Source organism: Columba livia, chromosome 1 (assembly GCF_036013475.1).
Source record: "Columba livia isolate bColLiv1 breed racing homer chromosome 1, bColLiv1.pat.W.v2, whole genome shotgun sequence".
In the NCBI taxonomy this organism is placed as follows: Eukaryota; Metazoa; Chordata; class Aves; order Columbiformes; family Columbidae; genus Columba; species Columba livia.
This window is the reverse complement of record NC_088602.1, coordinates 129,057,047-129,077,863: the sequence shown is the minus strand read 5'-3', so window position 1 is coordinate 129,077,863 and position 20,817 is coordinate 129,057,047. Positions and strand designations below refer to the sequence as shown.

General features: G+C 41.8%; 1 protein-coding gene and 1 long non-coding RNA gene across 7 annotated transcripts in view; one reads left to right on the top strand and one right to left on the bottom strand.

Moving 5' to 3' along the window:
• The window catches only part of LOC102096618 (ephrin type-B receptor 5), a 74,576-nt gene extending 63,985 nt beyond the window's left edge, over positions 1-10,591 (top strand). For 4 of the 6 annotated variants that reach the window (XM_021292716.2, XM_021292718.2, XM_065028877.1 and 1 more), the window contains 6 exons: positions 285-532; positions 1,469-1,684; positions 2,746-2,895; positions 3,041-3,234; positions 4,473-4,628; positions 5,682-10,591. In XM_021292716.2, coding sequence (XP_021148391.2) covers positions 285-532; positions 1,469-1,684; positions 2,746-2,895; positions 3,041-3,234; positions 4,473-4,628; positions 5,682-5,790 — 1,073 coding nt within the window. In that variant the 3' untranslated portion in view covers positions 5,791-10,591. Of the gene's footprint in view, positions 1-284; positions 533-1,468; positions 1,685-1,972; positions 2,041-2,745; positions 2,896-3,007; positions 3,235-4,472; positions 4,629-5,681 lie in introns of those variants that run through there. The other 2 variants (XM_065028880.1, XM_021292717.2) reach the window with 2 other exon arrangements.
• The window catches only part of LOC110361534 (uncharacterized), a 27,425-nt gene continuing 15,994 nt past the window's right edge, over positions 9,387-20,817 (bottom strand). The window contains exons 2-4 of the long non-coding RNA XR_002418206.2: positions 12,367-12,427; positions 11,514-11,612; positions 9,387-11,152 (exon numbers count right to left, since the gene is read on the bottom strand). This is a non-coding gene — a long non-coding RNA (uncharacterized LOC110361534). The remainder of the gene's footprint in view (positions 11,153-11,513; positions 11,613-12,366; positions 12,428-20,817) is intronic.

Genomic DNA, 20,817 nt, shown 5'->3' with positions numbered 1-20,817 from the left:
ACCAAAATTCATCTTCGCCTACTTGCATTTTGATGCTGACTCCAAACTGGGTTTAAAACAGCCTTTGAAAACTCAGAGCTCCTAATTTGAACCCTGAAGATGTAGTCTCCAACCTGACTGAATTCAGAGCCTTCATCAAGAACTCTACCTTAATCCAAACAGTCCTAGTAACCATATTTCCAAGCAGTGCCTGGAGTTTTCTACAGTAGAATGTTTTAGTACACCTGACTAAAATTCTTCGCTGTGTTTCCTTACTTGAGGTGTATTTCTTCCCTCCCTGACAGGTGAGTTTGGACAGGTGTGCTTTGGGCGCCTGAAACACCCAGGGAAGCGTGAATACACAGTAGCTATTAAGACCCTGAAGTCAGGTTACACAGATGAGCAGTGGCGGGAGTTCCTGAGCGAGGCCAGCATCATGGGGCAATTTGAGCATCCTAATGTCATCCATCTGGAGGGTGTGGTCACCAAGAACCGACCAGTCATGATTGTCACAGAGTTCATGGAGAATGGATCACTGGATTCCTTCCTCAGGGTACCACAATCAGAGCCTCCTACAACTGTTACCTCTTCATCTTACTGTGTGCCAGTCTCAGATTTGATAATTTTGCCTGTTCTTCCTCTTCACTCCTGTCTCTATAAGTCCTCAGTTTCCCTGTTCAGGTGCAATAGAAATTACAGCAAATTACTGCAGTAAGTGGTTTGGGGCCAACATGGTGAAAGTATTCCAAAAGCACACTCATAATACAGAATTTCTTCATTATTTTAGACTTCTCCAGCTCAAATAATTAGTGGTAAACAGCAATAGACTTCTCCAGCTCAAATAATTAGTGATAAACAGCAATAAGCTATTTGTGTTTGTACGTAGCCTTCCAGTTCCTTACATGCATGCTCCAAAGTCTGTTTTTCTACTAATGTTATTCAGACTTTATTCCACGGAAAGTTTTAAGGTTTCAACATTGTAATGAAGTAATGAAATTGGTTATTTTTTGACTCAGTTTCCAGTTTCTAGTAATAAAACATAAATACAGACATTTTTATACTATAGATGCTTCACTTCTTTTTTTTTTTTAAATTATTCATATGCTAATTCAACCACAAATGCTTTAGCAGGTACATTTTGAAAAGCACATGTACCCATAGAAGCCATTGTGAAGGTCCTAAGACATTAAGAGCACGTTTGTCTGGTCCCATGGTCCCATTCATTTAGCCATCTTAGTAGTTAATGAGACTATGTGTAGGATGTTATAGGAGGATATGGCCACATGATGAGATTTGTCTTCATTTGAGATTCATTACCTTAAACCACCCTCCTTTCTTATTTACTGTCCCTGCACCTTCAGATTTTGGCCAAAGTTAAGATCTATGTTCTCAAACTTCATAAATCCACCTTGTTACCTTGCTCTTTGTCTTCCCTTTTTGCTTTATGATCTGTGGTCACAAAAGCCTATTTTTGCCTCCTTACTTACAGCAGAAGGAAGGACAGTTCAGTGTGTTACAGCTGGTGGGAATGCTACGGGGGATTGCAGCTGGCATGCGCTACCTTTCAGACATGAACTATGTTCATCGTGACCTGGCAGCACGGAACATCTTAGTCAACAGTAACCTTGTGTGCAAGGTGTCAGACTTTGGTTTGTCCCGTTTTCTGGAGGATGATGCTTCAAATCCCACTTATACTGGAGCTCTGGTGAGTTACCACTATGGAGTGCATTACTGCAGTGCTGCCAGGTGTTATTCTGTTCTCCTCCTTGATTTAGTGTACCCTTTTTAGTCCGTCTTGAGACCAGAGAGATTAGTGGGGTAGAGCCTTCTTTCTTGTGGGCTACTTGTTCCAAAGCAGTAAAAACCAAAAATAACTGAATATCTGATCCACTCTGCCATGTGAAACAGAAACTCAGTGCCTTTTTTGTGGAATGATGGTGAATAGGACAAACCTCATAACCTGATATAGGTGTAATCTTTCCCCTTTCGTTAGCTTCTTACAGAAAGTATAAAGGACTGAAGGAGAGACTGATCCTGTACTACCACCCTTTGAGGAAAGAGGTATTTTTTTCCTACAGAAAAGATAACTGGCATAAGTATATTTATGGGCTTAAAACGAACCATCAAATGAACTTATTGCCTATGGAGTTCTGACATTTGTTATACATACCACAAAAAGGGCGGGTGTATAACAAGTGGGTTGAAACTACCATTTGGTATGCAGGAGATGAGAATAATTCAGCCACTGAAAACTGAAACAAGTTTTTGATGTATGTTTTTTGAAGAACCAGCACCTGAATGATATTTTGTCTGGCAGTTCATACCCACAGTCAGAGAGGTCAAGATGGAAAAAGGAAAGAGTTAATGCTAGCCACTCAGTGTATCTGTCCCTGGTATTGCACGTTGGGATTGTTTAAATTGCCTTAGATTTCCAAATGGTTGTGACTTTAGGAGGGTTTTGCTATCTGCCACCTCTCAAATGCTGCAAAGAAGAGGTATAAAAGTTTAAATCTATAACATAATGGGATTTGTAGGAGCAAGGAGGCATGATTCTGTTTTCTCATACTGTTGTCAATAGAACAAGGTGGAAACCTTGAACATAGTTTGAATTTAAACCAACAATGTCTACAAGACAGCATCAACTGGACTGGTACCCCATGCTCAGAGTTGAGTTGTGCTACAAGCATCTGATCCGTTCAGTGATGTAATTTTCCCAAATAGTCCTTAGCTCACTAACGTTCTGGTTGCTCTATGACCATTTTCTAGGGCTGCAAAATCCCCATTCGTTGGACTGCCCCTGAAGCTATCCAGTATCGCAAGTTCACCTCCTCCAGTGATGTCTGGAGCTATGGCATTGTCATGTGGGAGGTGATGTCCTATGGTGAGAGGCCTTACTGGGACATGTCCAATCAGGATGTAAGTATCATAAGTAGTGAAAATGTACATCTGCCTCTCTGCCCTGTATCACTTAAAGTAGAAGAAAGTCATACACCACCAAGCGATTCAAGCCTGTCTTTTTTTTTCCTAGCTGTGATAGAACTCGGTTCTTCATTCCCTGCAGGTAATTAATGCCATCGATCAGGACTATCGCCTGCCACCACCCCCAGACTGTCCAACTGTTTTGCACCTGCTGATGCTTGACTGCTGGCAGAAGGAGCGGGTCCAGAGACCCAGATTCGAGCAAATAGTCAGTGCCCTAGATAAAATGATCCGCAAGCCATCTGCCCTGAAAGCCACTGGCACTGGGAGCAACAGGTGAGATAAGCATTTAGTGCAGAATAATAGGACTTGTCTCTTGGTAGGCATAATGAAGAAAAGAAGCAGTAAATCAGGCTATATAGTATTTTTTCCAACTCTCTCATCTGAGACTGGGAATAAATAGAAAGGAAAAAAATGAGAAGGAGGGTTGGAAGAACCTGATTCACTTAATGGGTGATGAGGAGTTGTGACTGCTGAATGTGAGGGGAGATAAATCTCTTGATGAGGTGCACTGAGGATAAACATGAGTGAGGGATATTAGGGGAAGAAGAGAGGAGCACAACCAAGTGCAGCTATCCAAGATATTCTGTGATCACACAGTATTGTGTGATATTCTTCATCACAAGCAGTGATGAAGAAAGAGAAGAAGATGGAAGAAAATGTGTAGCTAAGACTATTTAGAATTGCGGTTTGCATCCCATATTTTCCCAACTGCACTTTTCAGCTGGAAGTCAGCAAAGGAGAAGTCTCTGGGGGAGTAAATGGCACCAAGATTAGATGGCTGTTGAGCTGATGATGGAGTTACTTCCTGCTAGCATTGAGGGTTTGTCCTCATTGTTATAAGCCTTGTCTCAGTGAATGTACTCCACAGCTGAGGGAGGAGAAAAGTGCCTAGTCATGCCCATTTTTCTAAAAAAAGCACATAAAGAGACCTATAGCTTTGAGATTCATATGATGGGGAAAAGAGCTAATGCCATGTATAAACAGTAATTTATTTGGCCTTTTACTACTGTACTTTAAGTGAAGGGTGTTGGAGCTGAAACAATGCACTCATTGTCTCACAGGTTACTTTCTGATCCAAGGAGTGCATCTAGGAAAAGGAGAGGTAATCACAAAGGTGAAAAGGTATAAGATCTCATCTCTGCCTCAGAAAATTCCCCACTGCAGCTCTTTGCCCTAATAGGGGCAAATTAATAGCCAGTAGGTCTAGACCCAGAAAGTGTGGAAAGATGTGGGGCAATAAGAGAATGAGCCTGAGAGAGTATAAAACATGAAGGGAGGATCAGTTTCTTGGGTTGGGTTAATTGTTTTCAGGCAGAAGAAGGAACATAGGTAGTTTAGAAACTGGGCATCAAGGTGAGACTCTAGGAATCAGGTAATGAAGAACAAATACCATTGTTCTCCCATTCTGTGCTCTTCAGAAGTTGCATTCTCTCCTTCTTATAACTCTTAGCTTACTAGTGTGTTCAGCTGATGTTGATAACTTGTGTTTTTAGAACCTATCTCTTTTGCAGACCATCTCAGCCTCTCCTGAGCAACTGTCCTCCAGATTTCCCTTCACTCAGCAATGCCCATGAGTGGTTGGATGCTATCAAGATGGGCCGTTACAAGGAGAATTTTGACCAGGCTGGTCTGATTACATTTGATGTCATATCACGCATGACTCTGGAGTAAGTAGAGGAGTATAGAGAGGAAGAAAGCAGACACTCATTTTTCCATGCAGAAAGTGAAAACAGTCTGAGAAATATTTAATGAGGGCTATATGGAGAATATATAGACATGGAAAAGGAGAGGGAAGCAAGGGCAAAGCAGCTACTGTTTCTTGAATCATATGATGGCCTCTGTACACTGTCCATACCAGTGTACATTTGTAATCTATTTCTATAAGCACTAATATTCATCTCGTGTACACTACAAAACATGCTGCCAGAGACTGTTACATCAGAATGTTCATGATACCTACCACAGGTAATATTCACTTTTAAGGGGCTGTGTAGAACCAGCCATGCCATATACTGGGTTCAAGTGTTATGCAGAAGGCTGGAGCCAGCAAAAGGAATATTCTTGTAATCATAGAATCATAGAATGGTTCAGGTTGGAAGGGACCTTTAAAGATCATCTAGTCCAACCTTGCTGCCATGGGCAGGGTCATTTTTCACTAGATCAGGTTGCTCAGAGGCCGATCCAACTTGGCTTTGAACACTTCTAATGATGGGACATCAACAACTTCTCTGGGCAACCTGTTCCAGTGCCCCACCACCCTCATCATAACAGTTTTTTTCCTTATATCCAATCTAAAGCTACTCTCTTTCAAATTAAAACCATTGGCCCTTGTCCTGTCACTAGAGGCCCTGTTAAAAAGTCTCTCTCCATCTTTCTTGGAAGCCTTTTTATAAATTGAAAGGCGACAAAAAGGTCTTGCCAGAGCCTTCTTTTCTTCAAGTTGAACAACCCTAATTCTTTCAGCCTTTCTTCATAAGACAGGTGTTCCAGCCCTCTGATCATTTTCATGGCCCATTTCCACTACTTCTTTTAGTATCATACCTACCAAGCTCTGCTGATACTGTCTACACCCACAAATATTTGCCAGGCAAAAGCAGAAGCCTTGTCAACTGATTCTCAGACAATGATGATATCTGTACACATTGATTTGGTTCTACAGGCAAATGGTTCAGAACAGGAAGCTCATTTTAACACTTTCCACATCCTCTGTTCTCTTGCAGAGATATCCAGCGCATTGGCATCACCCTCGTTGGTCACCAGAAAAAGATTCTAAACAGCATCCAGCTCATGCGAGTCCATTTGAATCAGCTTGAACCAGTTGAAGTGTGATGTTTACATCATCCTTATTCCACTAGTTTCAACATCTGGAAAGGTTCTGGGGAAATTCAGGGGAATTTTCACTGTAAGAAAAAGAGATGTCAGTATGCTACTTGAAGACTTAATGCACCCAGAGAGTGCACACAACATGTCCTGTTCCATGAACAAAACCAAAGCCTTGCCATGATGTGAAAGCAGAACTAAATAATTGGTGGCATTTAAATGTGGCTGATGCATGAACAGGATCGGGGAGGGAAAGTTATAATATGGGAAGGAGATGGATATTAGCTTTGACAGATCAGAATTACCTGTTGCCTCTTCTCTGCCAACAAAAGGTATCAGACAAATTTACAAAGCCATCCGCAGACTTAATCTGTGGCTGGGAGCCCAGAAAAGCTACAAAGACAAAATAAAGTCAACAGAAAGTTTTTTACAAATGAACCCTATCATGGTATGAGAGATTATTACTCAGGTGCAGATGAGCACCAGTCTATCACTTGGTATGACAGCTTGGTGGGGAATTCAAATTCCAGTTAGTGCACAATAAGACATAAGCAATAAGTAAGCAATAAGACGTATTACCTGGTAAAGAGGTTGAGGGTAAAGGGCTCCAAATTGTATGCTATTATGTGTGCAGTTGAGTCAGCTCCGTGATCTAGGAGGGAAATTTAGCAATCCATTGTGCTGACACAAGGAACAGCAAGTGCCTCATGCTATACAGCTTTGTTTATGGGACTGCAACAGAACAGAACAATAAGTACTCCTAGAATACATCCTGCTGGATGTGCATGTGGAGACAGAAAACATAGATTCTGGTCCTTGCAAACCCATCTTGAGAGGAAAGGCATAGGCTCTGATATTCTGAAATCCTGAGTACCCAGAATGTCTGTTTTGTGCTCTTCTGACCCCCTTACAGACATTGAACAGTGTGACAGAAAAAAATGTTAAGCCCTTTGATGCTGAAAAATACTTGCTCTTTTTCTCACCCCAGCCAGCAACATCAATGGACACGGTTGAATATTGTTTCTCAAGGAAATGCAGACCTTCAGTAGTCAGCTCCAAATAGGCAACTGGAAGAAAGGAGTTGAAACTCTTTCAAAAGTTCTTGTCAGCAGTGATCAGGGAAGGGTACAGAATCGCACAGAATGTGTCCAGGTGGGTTTTGAATGTCTCCAGAGAAGGAGACTCCACAACCTATCTGGGCAGCCTGTTCCAGTGCTCTGTCACCCTCAAGGTAAAGAAGTTTTTCCTTGTATTCAGATGGAACCTCCTATCCTTCAGTCTGTGCCCATTGCCCCTCATCCTATCACTGGGCACCACTGAAAGGGGTCTGTTCCTATCCTCTTGGCATCCACCCTTGAGTTATTTATAAACATTTATGAGATCCCTTCTCAGTCTTCTCTTCTCCAGGCTGAACAGACTCAGCTGTCTCAGTCTCTACTCATAAGAAAGGTGCTCTAGGCCCCTAATCATCTTTGTAGCCCACTGCTGGACTCTCTCCAGTAATTCTCTGTCCTTAAACTGGGTAGCCCAGAACTGGACACAATACTCCAGCTGCAGCCTCACCAGGGCAGAGTAGAGGGGGAGGATAACCTCCCTCAACCTGCTGGTCACACTTTTCTTAATGCACCCCAGGATACCATTCACCTTCCTGGCCTCAAGGGCACATTGTTGACTCATGGTCAACCTGTTGTCCGCCAGAACTCCCAAGTCCTTCTCTGCAGTGCTGCTTTCCAGCAGGTCTGCCCCTAACCTGTACTGGTGCCTGGGGTTGTTCCTTCCCAAGTGCAGGACCCTATAATTGCCCTTGCTGAACTTCATTAGGTTTTTCTTTGCTCAGTCCTCCAACCTGTCCAGGTCTCACTGAATGACAGCACAGCCTCTGGTGTGTTGACCCTTCCTCACAGTTTGGTATCACCAGCAAATTTGCTGAGGCTACACTCAGTGTCTTCATCCAGGTCATTGATGAACAGGTTGAACAGGACTAGACCTAACACTGACCCCTGGGGAACCCCACTAACTACAGGCCTCCAACCAGACTTCGCACCATTGATCACAACCCTCTGAGCTCTGCCATCCAGCCAGTTTATGATCCGTCTCACCATGCTTTCATCCAGCCCACACTTCCTGAGCTTACCTATGAAGAGGTTGTGAGAGACAGTGTCAAGAGCCTTGCTGAATCAAGGTATACAATGTCCACTGCTCTTCCCTTGTCTATCCAGCCAGTCGTACCATCATAGAAGGCTATCAGGTTGGTCAAACATGATTACCCTTTGGTGAACCCATGCTGGCTAGTCCTGATAACCTTCTTTTCATCCACATGCTTGGAGATGATTTCCAGAAGGAGCTGTTCCATCACCTTTCCTGGGATGGAGGTGAGGCTGACTGGCTTCTGGTTATACTTTCCTGGGTCACCCTTCTTGCCCTTTTTGAACACTGAAGTGACTTTGGCTTTCTTCCAGTCCTCAGACACCTCTCCTGTTCTCTAAGACCTTTCAACGATGATGGAGAATGGCTTTGCAATAACATCTGCCAACTCTCTCTGCACTCTTGGGTGCGTCCCATTGGGACCCATGGATTTGTGGATGTCCAGTTTGTCTAAACAATCTCTAACCTGATCTTCTTCAACCAAAGGAAAGTCTTCCTTTTGCCAGACTTTCTCTCCTGTCTCTAGGGTCTGGGATACATGAGGGCCAGTTTTAGCAGTAAAGACTGAAGCAAGGAAGGCATTCAGCAACTCTGCCTTCTCTGTATCATGTGTCACCAGGGCACCCTCCTCATTCAGCAGCGGACCACATTTTGCCTAACCTTCCTTTTGCCGCTGATATACTAGAAGAAGCCCTTCTTGTTGTCCTTGACATCCCTGGACAGATTTGCTTCCAAGTGAAGCTTGGCCTTCCTCACCACATCCCTGCATACTCTAACAGCCTTCTTGTATTCCTCCAGGGTGATCTGTCCCTTTTTCCACATTACATAAGCATCCTTCTTCCACCTGAGTTTTGGTACCCACAGGTCTCTTCAGTCCTTAAAAAACAAATAACAATATCCTTGGAATCAACTATGTTGTCTGGTAGAGGTGCATGAGAATGACCAGAATGACAGAGCTTATGTCTCCCTTCAGACAGACCAGTGTCTGCTTAAGGAAAGGTCTGCTTTGAGAATGAGCAGAGCTTCGGGACTGTATCTCTATATCTGTCTCTGTGCACGTGTGTGAAAACATGAAACTGAGCTTGAGAGAAAAAGACATAAACTATACACTTGTCCATCTCACCAACACATAGGAAGGGAAATTGTGATGGCCTTGTTAAGCAAGGCCCTAGTGAAGATATTGCATGAAAAGACACATTCTTTGTGTTTAGAGAGGAAATGACCCTAGCTGTTCTGATCTGTGCCCATCTGTTGGCTAACTGTGAGCTAGCCATCAACATACTATATTTATCCTGTTGGCAAAGTTAGAATATCACAATGTCTGCAGATACCACTCCTGTATGGATTTAAGGATTTCCCCAAGCCAACCTAGCAATTGAAGACTGAGTAACCACATTTGATAGTTATTGAAGACTCCCATAATATGATAGGAGGTCCTCCAAAGTACTTGTACTAGAATAGCCAACAAAGTTCAGAATCTTTATTGCAGAGAGCAGTTCCATTTGAGAAGAAAACATTATTCAACAGCACGGATACATTTGCGCAGTCTACTCTTTTATTCTTCAGATCATTTTTATACTGACTTGGCTTTGGTATAACTTTCCACACACATCAGAATTTCATATTGCATAATTCCATTCACAGTTGAGGTTGCTGATTTTTTTCATAGTTGAATACAGAAAAGCTGAGGCTCTTGGGCACAAGAGACAACGTTATCAAGTTTCACATTAGTTGTATTACTGCTGTAATGGGTGATGGCAAAGTCATTAACAGCTTTTGTTGGTATCATTATATTAGAGAGAGAGAGAGTTAACACCCAGAATTAAAGTTTGGTGGGTTTTTTAAACGGTTACCCATGGGTATCAGTTCCACTTTGGAACATGGACTAAAGACTACTTCCTTTTTTAATAAAGACCAAATTTCTGGAGTAAAGTTGTCTGAAAAATTTACCTTCCTTGTAATTCTGAAGTTTGGGTTCATGCTGCTGATTAGACAGATTGATAGAGGAAGAAAAGAAGGACAGATGCAGAGACACCTAGCTAGCATGTCAGAAATAAAGGTATCATAGCAGTTTAGTCTATCAAAGTGTAATAGATGAGATTGTAACTGTTGTGTCTTGAGGATTCTTTACATTAGCTCTCTTTTCCATTATTGCCTTCACTAAATAGATGATTTCTTTTACCACAGCAATATGAAGAGCAGTTTCCCCTGCAGCACACAATTTCCTTGTTGTCTATCACACTATACCAAATGTGCCAGAAGCACTTCAACAGTTGGAAGCCCACAGCACAGCCACAGATATTTTATTAGTGAAAAACTGAGACATACTTGGGAAAATACAGGATATTCGAAGATTTCCTTGGTAAGGAGTAGTGTATATCCATGAAACTAGGGAGATGAAGTGTATGATTTCTTTAGTCTCTTGAAATTCTCAATTCAGACTCTCATCTCATTTAGATGTTAGGACTCACTTTGTAGAAGATGTTCTGCATCTTGTCCTGTAAGAAGGGCCACAGGATCTGGCCTGGTTTCTCATCCATGCAGTCTTTAATTTGTTTTGACCCAAGGGCAGATACTACATTTATGAAATGTATTGCCACTCGGAATGAACAATACTCACTCTCAGCATTTCTCATTAAAATGTTTTACCACTTTGTTTATTCGACTTATGTTCATATTCATATTTTTACACATCAGTAATAGCTTTTATGTAAATGCCTCAAGCACTTGGAAATGGTATTTCACCAAATTTTACATCAGCTGTTGTTTATGGCTCTGAAATAATTAATGATATTTTATAGATGGAGAAACTGAGGCATGGAGAAATCAAGAACTTTGTTCAGGGACAGGCAAATTACCATAGCTATGTTCCCCACATAAATCACTATATTTCCTACATTTTTCAGTCTTTTTCTGAAATAGTAGGATGAAATTCTCACACAATACACAGAATTTCTATGAAATCATTCTAAAAAAGTGACATCTTCCTGAAAAAATCAGAGTTAGATGTAATGTTTACCCTGCAATTTAGGCAAAACAACATAATCAGTACTTCTGCTTCTGAGGGCTACATGAATATACAAGAGTTTCAGATGCATTCTCCTCTCACTGAGTGTTTTTGGTCAGGGAGTAGGCTCCTCCTGCTGTCATGTCTCCTTGTAGCAACATCTCTGAGAATGAGATGTAAAAAGCATCATCTTCTGAATCCATACTGCTTTTTGCAGCACTGAAACATATATGTAGAGGTTATCACAAAGTGGTCTTGCTCAATTATCAGTCCAGAAAAATCAAATGGGAATGAGAAATAGAGAAAGACAGTTGAGAACAGGATATATTTCAATCACAAAATTACGGGGGTTTTTTTAGGTCAGTGTATGTACACAATTTAGGTGCACGGGTGTTTTAGTTCACCTTAGGTACACAGTTTACTTCTCAGGGTGAAAGCAGAGTATCTGAAGGTATCAAGTAACTGAGTCAGGGAACAATAAAATATAACATCTTGGAGCAGGTCATTGTCACTGCCTGTTTGGTATCCTAAGTGAATCTCTAACATGGATGTGGACCGTTATTGCACTCAGCTTTTTTACCTGCTTGCAGTTCAGATGTTATTATTTCATTGACAAGCTGAGCAGCATCCACATTGTCACAGAAGGCAGCCACATGAAGGGCTGTCTCCCTCACTGCACCTAGAGAGACAATAATAAATTAACTATCTTAGTTGCTGGATACTGACCATTCAGCTGTTTCCATGCCACCCTGGCAAGTTTATTCTCTGCTACAGCTACAGCCCTGTACCCATTATCCACACTTGCAGACCCCAGAAGTTTTCTTCTCAAAAGTGTTTCAACCAAGGCTAGTACAAGAAGAGGCACTACCCCTCTCATGAATGCCACAGGCTTTACAAGCAATGAGTTTCTGAATAACTTGCAAATCATTATCCTTTGAGGCCTGGAGTAGTGGAGATTCACAGAGACTGGAACAATAAAAATTGCCCATTCATCACCTTTAAATAACTAAAGTGGTTATAAGAAACATGTCACAAAGGAAATATAACTCTGAATTAGGTGGCAATTTAGCATTCCAGTGTTATTGCGTATTTACTGTACCTGACTAGACTTTGTACAAGGTGTCAAATTATTTTCAAATCTTAGACTGCCAGGCCTCAACATTTTCTGGTAGGTGACACCTGAGATCCATGCAGAAGTTGCACATATTCCCTGCATTATTTCTGGCTCTCTGTTCCCATTTCAAGTTCATCAGCCAGGCTCAAGTAGGCTGAATCATTGATTCTTGTCATAATACAAAATTCAGTAACCAAGTCCTTTCTTTCTGACAGATGGAAATACACTGGCAGAATACAAATCTGTCTCTTTGAGTCCCAAACCTCTGCTCTAACCAGGAAACACAGGTAGAAAAAGAATACTAATTAAATATCCAAACCTTTCTTATCCAGAATAGGAGCTTCACTTGAATATGATACATAATGATCCCTCTGGAAAGTCTGAAAATAAAGACATCATTGTTAACAGAAATTAATAATCTTAAAGAAAGATAAAGTTTGGCTGCATGCCCATTTTAATTATCTCTGATGCTGAGAGCCACAGGGGTCCTGTCTGTATGTACCCAGACAGCTTATTCTGCCAAAAAGGAAAAATTAAAAAAAAAAAAAATCCTCTTCTTCATCAGCTTATTAACTTAAGCAAAACAAGGTGATACCCCAAGGAAACGTACTAACAACATCCCGCATCGTGCTTTTCATAAGGAGAGAATTAAAGCCCTCTACCTGCTTTTAATGAAATGGGCTGTGCCTAAGAAAAAGAGAAGTCAAGCCTGAAGTTACTGACAAAGCATGTGAAAGGGGAATATTGGGGTAACAGAGAATCTTGAAGAACTAAATTACGAAAAGGGCTGTGTCTCCATGCTGACCTGCATCTGCAAAATGGTATGCAGAAACCAAAGAAGAAAGAGCAGAAAGGATACAGAAGGGGACTAGAATATGCTTGAATATATCATCAACACTTGTTCAGCATTCAGTGGCACTGCATAACACTAGGTAGTGCTGTCAACTATTCATCTTTACCAACAGTCCAATACCTGTTATATTAAAAATATAAGATAAAATGGTTGTGATAGTTCCATAATAGTTCAGTGGGTAATACAAACATCTGCAGTTACAACCCAGGACCTCTGTTTTGCTGCCTCTCAATGCACAGTGAAACAAATGTATTATGAATGTGTATTAGGATGCTAGTCTCAATGAAACATTGAAAGAAGACATAGGGCTCATCATTTACACTAAATCGATTGTGAAAAGTGGGCTCAGATCCTCCATAAGTATCCCAGAAAAAGATGGAAGAAATCTTTCTATCAAGCCTTGTATGCTCCTTTCATATGTTTCTCCTTGGTTTCCATCTGCTTCATAGAAAAGACGACTGCTCTGAAGTCTTTACAACTCCTCTCTGTCTATAGAGACTGTGATATCTGTGGTGATTAGGAGTAGGTAGCAATGTAGATGGCATTAACTAGCTCTCTGCTTCAGGAGCAGCATGGAATAGTTCAACAAAAAATAGCTTTTGTTCTTCAGTGAGGCACAATGAAAATTCTGGGCTGAGATTGCAGCTGCAGAAAGCATGCATGGTATGCAGACTGGAAAAGAAACAGTTCTCCCACAAACCACCATGTTAGGATTTCCCTTCAACCTGAAGTTAGTTGCCTGAACCAACTGTAGAAAGAACAGTTTGTTCACACAAGACATCTTCGAGTATTCCTCAGTTTAGCAGGTTACTCGTGAACATTGATGAAGTCTTTGCAATCGCCATCACTTCCTGTCAGTTGTTACTCCTGGAGAAAGTCAAGAGTGAATGAAAGGCATTGGACTTGAATGTTTACAAAAGAGTTGTTAGTCTGGAAATCTGCGTTGTCCCTCTGTGCAAATTTTATTTAAGGGAGAGATTCCAGTCTCCCAGGTTCTCAGCTGGAGTTCAGCAGTTCAAAATAAAATATATCTAAGGAGAGTATCATCATTCTACAAAATAAGAATGCAAGTCCTAAGAGTGAGTCCCGATATTGCAGCTCTTCACCACACAGAATCTGCTCTGGACAGTTTCTGGTCAGGCAAATATCCAAAACATTCTTAAATCTCAGGTGCAGATATGCAGTAGATGCACTGGGCAGAACAAGATGCGTGAAACACTTGGGACTGCTGGCTGAAATCCAGGGGAAGGAAGTGGCCCAAGGAACACTGTATTTTAGTATACATCCCAGGGGCAAGAGTGAGAAATTAGAGAGCTGAGAAGATCTGGCTGGCTCTGCTGCTTAGGTTGCTTTTATTCTTTCTCCAGAATTGACTCTAAGCCATCCCTGAGAACATAGTAAAATCTCTGCCAAACTAACAGAATCCAAAACTAATTCACCTGTTGAAAACAAAGTCCCAACCTTCGCAATGGATCACATCACCTGCAATTATATATTATATATTATTTAGAATAATTTTTAAAGCAGTGCTTATCATCTGATTGGATATGTGCACATAAGGCTGTATAGTTATACAGATCTGATGACCTTGTCTAACAACAATCTGGAAGAGTGTATGTTTATTGACACACTGACCGTAAAGTGTCCAGGAGTTAAGAAAATACTTTCTTTTATTATGGAAGCTTATTTCTAGCACGCTAAAGCTTGTGCCAAAGGGATTAATCTATCTGGGAAAATAGAAGCCCATGACTGGAAAAGGTAAAAATACATGGTTAATGAGCTAGGGTTCTTCAGTGTTTCTATTCCCACAGTCATTTTACAAGCAACAGAAAGGCTGGTGAGTATTTTCACCCTTCAGTGAGCAAGGAAAATCACTTGATCAATCTGTAGACATGTAGCTGGTCAGGAAAGTTGTTCTGATGATGAAAATTGCAAAAAGACAGATAGGAGAATAGATTAGGAATTATCCTAATTCTAATGCATCTACCTAAATTTGCTAGCCATCAGTTTCCAGCTCAAGATTTAGGTTTTGGGCTTTTTTTTTTTTTTTTTTTAGGTAAATATAATGAATTTGGTCTGAGACAAACAGCAATCTAGTCTATTTTGAATTTCACACTAAAATCTGCAAAGAATTTGCTGAGCTGAGAAATGTCTAGCATGACTCAACACAAAAATGATGATTACCTCAAATGCTTCTCTAAACTTGAAACTCTCAATCTTAGTTGTTATTCTAAGATCCCAGATAGTTTTGTGGTGGTGAAGATAGCCACTCTACTGCAGTGAAACTGAATTGACCACAAGATAGCAGCAGAGATCTGAGTGAAAAGCAAGAAGGGCATGAGGAAATTAAACTGCCTGAACTCAAGAATTGTTCAATATATGTCTGTTTAGAGAAGATATTTATATATGTGACAACCTCAATTAAATACAAACTACTTTAATTAGATATTAGTTCAAACTGCTACAAACATTAACCTAACGCCATCTAAAGTCTCATCCTTAGCTGAGCCATTGACACCTGGGTGGAAATCAGACCCCAAGTATAAAATGTGGACTGGCCTTATAAGGCCAGTTTTACAACCTTGGAATGCAGCTGCTACCTCTAAATGTCAGGGAGTTTTTCCATAAAACTACATACCTTTTTCTCATTCCCAAGCCTGACTCAGAAAATAAGTCTCACTTGTTTGATGTGAAGATGCTACTTTATCAGATCTTAGAGATCGTGTAATAGAAGAAAAAAGGCAGCCTTTTTCCACTGCCTGATTTTATTCCATTTTCCTTAACTGTGCCATACCTTCAGCTCCTGGACCCCATGGTATAAATTCCTTCCCTGAGGATTACGAACATCATATCCAGGTAGTTATGTACAGTCAATGTTTGGTTAACTGTGTCAGTCAACTAGTCAACTGTGTTTAGTCAAACAAGTGCCATTCAAGTTTTCATTTTTGGTCTTATTTTGTGTTCATAACTAACATTTCAACAAAACGCAGCGGCTGAACTGTCTCTTACAGAAAGGTGACTGCCTGGCTTGCAAGAACTACAGGGTGTTTCAAAAAGATCGACCCAATTTGAAATCACTCTATCTCTATGACCATGAACCGCATGTGAATGAAACTCTTGCCACTTGAAAGGACAGGGAATAGAGTTTCAAAAGATTACCACTAGATGCCTATCCCAATGCACAGACAGCCCCTAGCCTCAGTCATTTGCAAGATGGTGATGCTGCAACACAGGGTGTTAAGGGTTCATCTTCATGATGCATCCTGTACTACAAAGACTATGCAGATGTCCACAAGCTGTTTGTGTGTTTTGTTAAGATGAATATTCTCTATTTTTACTTACACATCTTGGGTGGAAGAAGTGCATACTGCTTAGATTTAAGCCATTTTCATGAAAAGAAGACTAACAGCTAAAAAGCAAGCTTTCCCCAAGAAGATCTGGAACATAATGGTACACCTTGGAAGAGAAGAATGTCTTGCTCTACATAATGATTTGCACTCTGAGGCACTCAAGAATCCTTCAAAAAGAGTTTTCAGTGAGGTTACTTTCTCACTGCAAAAATCCTCTCATCTTTGAATAAAATGTGTCACATAACTTCCATAACTGGGGTTGTTCTCAAGATTCTGAAGCCACAATAGAACTTCCCAGACAGCAGCAGAAGGGAATGAGACAGGTGATGCTAGCTAATCATACAATGCATCAGCTGCTGCCTAACTTTCGACTGACTCACAATATGGTGAGTTATGGTTAGCAGACACGAACTCAGAATCACAGAATCACAGAATCACAGAATCACAGAATCACAGAATCACAGAATCGACGGGGTTGGAAAAGACCTCAGAGATCATCGAGTCCAACCCTTGGTCCAACTCTAGTCCGTTTACTAGATCATGGCACTAAGTGTCATGTCCAATCTCAGTTTAAAAACCTCTAGGGACGGCGAGTCCACTACCTCCCTGGGCAGGCCATTCCAATGCCTGACCACTCTCTCTGTAAAGAATTTCTTTCTAATATCCAGCCTAAATTTCCCCTGGTAGAGTTTAAGCCCATGCCCCCTTGTCCTATTGCTAACTGCCTGGGAGAAGAGACCAATCCCCACCTGGCTATAACTTCCCTTCAGGTAGTTATAGAGAGTGATGAGGTCACCTCTAAGCCTCCTCTTCTCTAGACTAAACAACCCCAGCTCCCTCAGCCTCTCCCCATAGATTTTATGTTCAAGTCCCTTCAGCAGTCATGTTGCTCTTCTCTGGACCCGCTCCAGCACTTCAATGTCTTTCCTGAACTGAGGGGCCCAGAACTGAACACAATACTCCAGGTGTGGCCTCACCAATGCAGAGTACAGGGGAAGGATCACTTCCCTTGTCCTGCTGACCACGCTGTTTTTGATACAGGACAGGATACTGTTGGCCTTCTTGGCCACCTGGGCACACTGTTGGCTCATGTTGAGCTTCCTGTCAATTAGTACCCCCAGGTCCCTTTCTGTCTGACTGCTCTCCAGCCACTCTGCGCCCAGCCTGTAGCGCTGCAGGGAGTTGTTGTGACCAAAGTGCAGCACCTGGCATTTGGCCTTATTGAACTTCATCCCATTGGAATCAGCCCATTTTTCCAGTCTATCCAGATCCCTCTGCAGAGCCCTCCTGCCTTCCAGCAGGTCGACACTCCCTCCCAACTTGGTGTCATCAGCAAATTTACTGATGATGGTCTCAATCCCCTCATCTAAATCGTCAATAAAGATGTTAAACAGGACTGGACCCAACACTGACCCCTGGGGAACACCACTAGTGACTGGCCGCCAGCTGGACGCAGCCCCATTCACCAGCACTCTCTGGGCCCGGCCCTCCAGCCAGTTCTTAACCCAGCGTAGAGTACACTTGTCCAAGCCATGGGCTACCAGCTTTTGCAAGAGTATATTATGGGAGACAGTGTCAAAGGCCTTGCTGAAGTCCAGATAGACCACATCCACGGCTTTCCCCTCATCCACCAGCTGGGTCACCTGATCATAAAAGGAGATCAGGTTGGTCAGACAGGACCTGCCCCTCCTAAACCCATGCTGGCTGGGTCTGATCCCTTGTCCATCCTGAAGGTGCTGTGTGATTCCATTCAGGATGATCTGCTCCATAACCCTGCCAGGCACCGAGGTCAGGCTGACAGGACTGTAGTTGCCAGGGTCAGCTCTGTAGCCCTTTTTGTGGACTGGGGTAACATTGGCCAATTTCCAATCATATGGGACCTCCCCAGTGAGCCAGGACTGTTGGAAGATGATGGAGAGCGGCTTGGCAAGTTCTTCTGCTAGCTCCCTCGTCACCCTAGGATGGATCCCATCTGGTCCCATAGACTTGTGAGGATCCAGATGGCTCAGTAAATCACCAACTATTTCCTCCTGGAATACAAGGGGCCTATTTGGCTTCCTATCTCTGTCAACCATCTCCAGAGATGAGTTGTCCTGAGGGCCACCTGTCTCACTGGTAAAAACTGAGGCAAAGTAGGTATTAAGTACCTCAACTTTCTCCTCATCTTTGTTAACTATATTTCCTTCAGAGTCCAACAGAGAATGGAGGTTTTCCTTGTCCCTCGTTCTAAATAGCAAAGTTTTCGGTGCAGACAATACCTATTGCTCTATGGCTGAGCTCTCAATTGGAATTATAGAATCATAGAATCACAGAATGGTTAGGGTTGGAAGGGACCTCTGGAGATCATCTAGTCCAGCCCAGTTAGTAGGAGTTTAGCTTTTCTGAAAGATCAGTTAGATATAAAAATAATCATTGTTGAAAATGCTCAGTCAAAACAGAAAATTATTTAATCTGTATTTGTAATATAGAAAGGTTTTGGTATCCATGTCCTACATACTTACTGGACTGATACTTTCCCTTGAAACAGAAATCTGCTTCAGAAGCAATAACAGGACAATGTGAACTATTTTTGATTATTTTCTCAACCTGAGATGGTTACGTGTTAGCAAATATTAAGCTTTGCTGATTTATTAGATACTTTCTCTAAAAATTGTGTGACATTTTATTCTGAATATATTTACAACAATTAGAAAAATTCCAGCAATTCTGAAATTAAAACTCCTGTGGTCAAATCAGATGTCTGAGACTCCCAGGAGAGAGTTTATATTTGCTACATCAGAGTCATGTTTCTGGTACAGAGTTAAGAAGTTGGATTCTATCCAAAAGAAAACTAATCTAGGCAAATCCCTCAGAGGTTCTGGGGTGTGTTTACACTAATTTCTATTATAATCCTACATCTCTGATTGTCCATGTCTCTCTTCCTGTTTGTTTAGCTGAGCTAGCTGTAAATTCACCAAGGCATCACAGACTTCTTCACTCTTTCTTGTCCTGTTGTCTTCCTTTTTTTTTGATCTACTGCACACTAAGGCTGATGCAGCATTTAGTCCTTTGTTTACATTAAAAAAAAAAAAAAAAGAAGAAAAAAGATAAACAGGTGAGTACTCCAAAAGCCAGCGCAATTTGACTAACTTACACCTGGAAATACAGGAAGGAAAAGATGGGATTTTACCTTTACAGATGATAAAATATTTTGAAGGATTTTGAAATAATGAGAAAAATAAGCTGATTGAGAAATTACAGCAACACGATCCAACCAAAATTTGGGCTGCCTTGAGTCCATCTTTTTCCCTTATACCAGTGCTGGTATTCATATCTTTGAGCAGAGAATTGATCTCAGGAGACAGTGACTATGGTTCTGTGGGCTCCTGCCCAAAAAAGGGCACAGGGCCCTGGCACTGCAGCAGCCTTCTTTTCGTTTATCCTACACAGGTATGGAACCCCATCCTTAGTCACAGCAGCAGATTGCATCAAAGTAACACTGCTAGAAAAGGCAAAATCAGCAACTGTTATGAAGCAGAAGTTGCAAGCCTTATCTAAAATTAGCTTCTACTTTATCTTGAATGAGAGTTATTTCAAAGAGTGGGTCCCACAGTGGTGAATCCACTCGCAGATAAAACATAGGATGTTCTCTCATTGTCATGCACAGAGTTGTGCCAAGAAACCTGAATTCTGTAACTTTCAAGGCTTTCAACCTTTATCATATCAGTAAAAGAGCATGTAAGAGTTATGGAACCGCAGACACCAATTGTCTTAGCCCCAGACACTGAAACTCAAAGTAGTATAATAATCCACTAATCAATACCCATTAATAGCCAGGACAGAGGCCTGTGATGATGCATGTTTCAACTAGATGTGTACTGTGCAAGCAGTTCTTAGAAATGTAGAATCATAGAATGGTTTGGGTTGGACGAAATCTTAAAGATCATCTAGTTCCACCCACTCTGCCCTAGGCAGGGACACTTTCTACTAGATCAGGTTGTTCAAAGCCCCATCCGACCTGGCCTTGAACACTTCCAGGGATGGGGCATCCACGACTTCTCTGGGCAGCCTGTTCCAGTGCTTCACCACCCTCATGGAGAAGAATTTCTTCCTATATCTAATTGAGACCTAGCTTCTTTGAGTTTAAAGCCATTGCCCTTTGTCTTATCACTACAGGTCCATGTAAAAAGTCCCTCTCCATCTTTCTTATAGGCCCCCTTTTAGGTACTAGAAGGCTGCAATAAGGTCTCCTCTGAGCCTTCTCTTTTCCAGGCTGAACAACCCCAACTGTCCCAGCCTGTCTTCATAGGAGAGGTGGTCCAGCTCTCTGGTGATCTTTGTGGCTCTTCTCTGAACTCACTGCAACAGGTTAATGTCCTTCTTACGCTGGAGACCCCAGAGCTAGATTCATTATTCTAGGTAGGGTGTCACAAGAGCGAAGGGCAAGAATCGCCTCCCTCAACTTGCTGGTCATGCTGCTTTTAATGCAGCCCAGGATACGGCTGGCTTTCTGGGCTGCAAGTGCACATTCCTGTGTCATGGTGACCTTCTTGCACAATATACTATCTGAACAGAGACAGAAACCCTT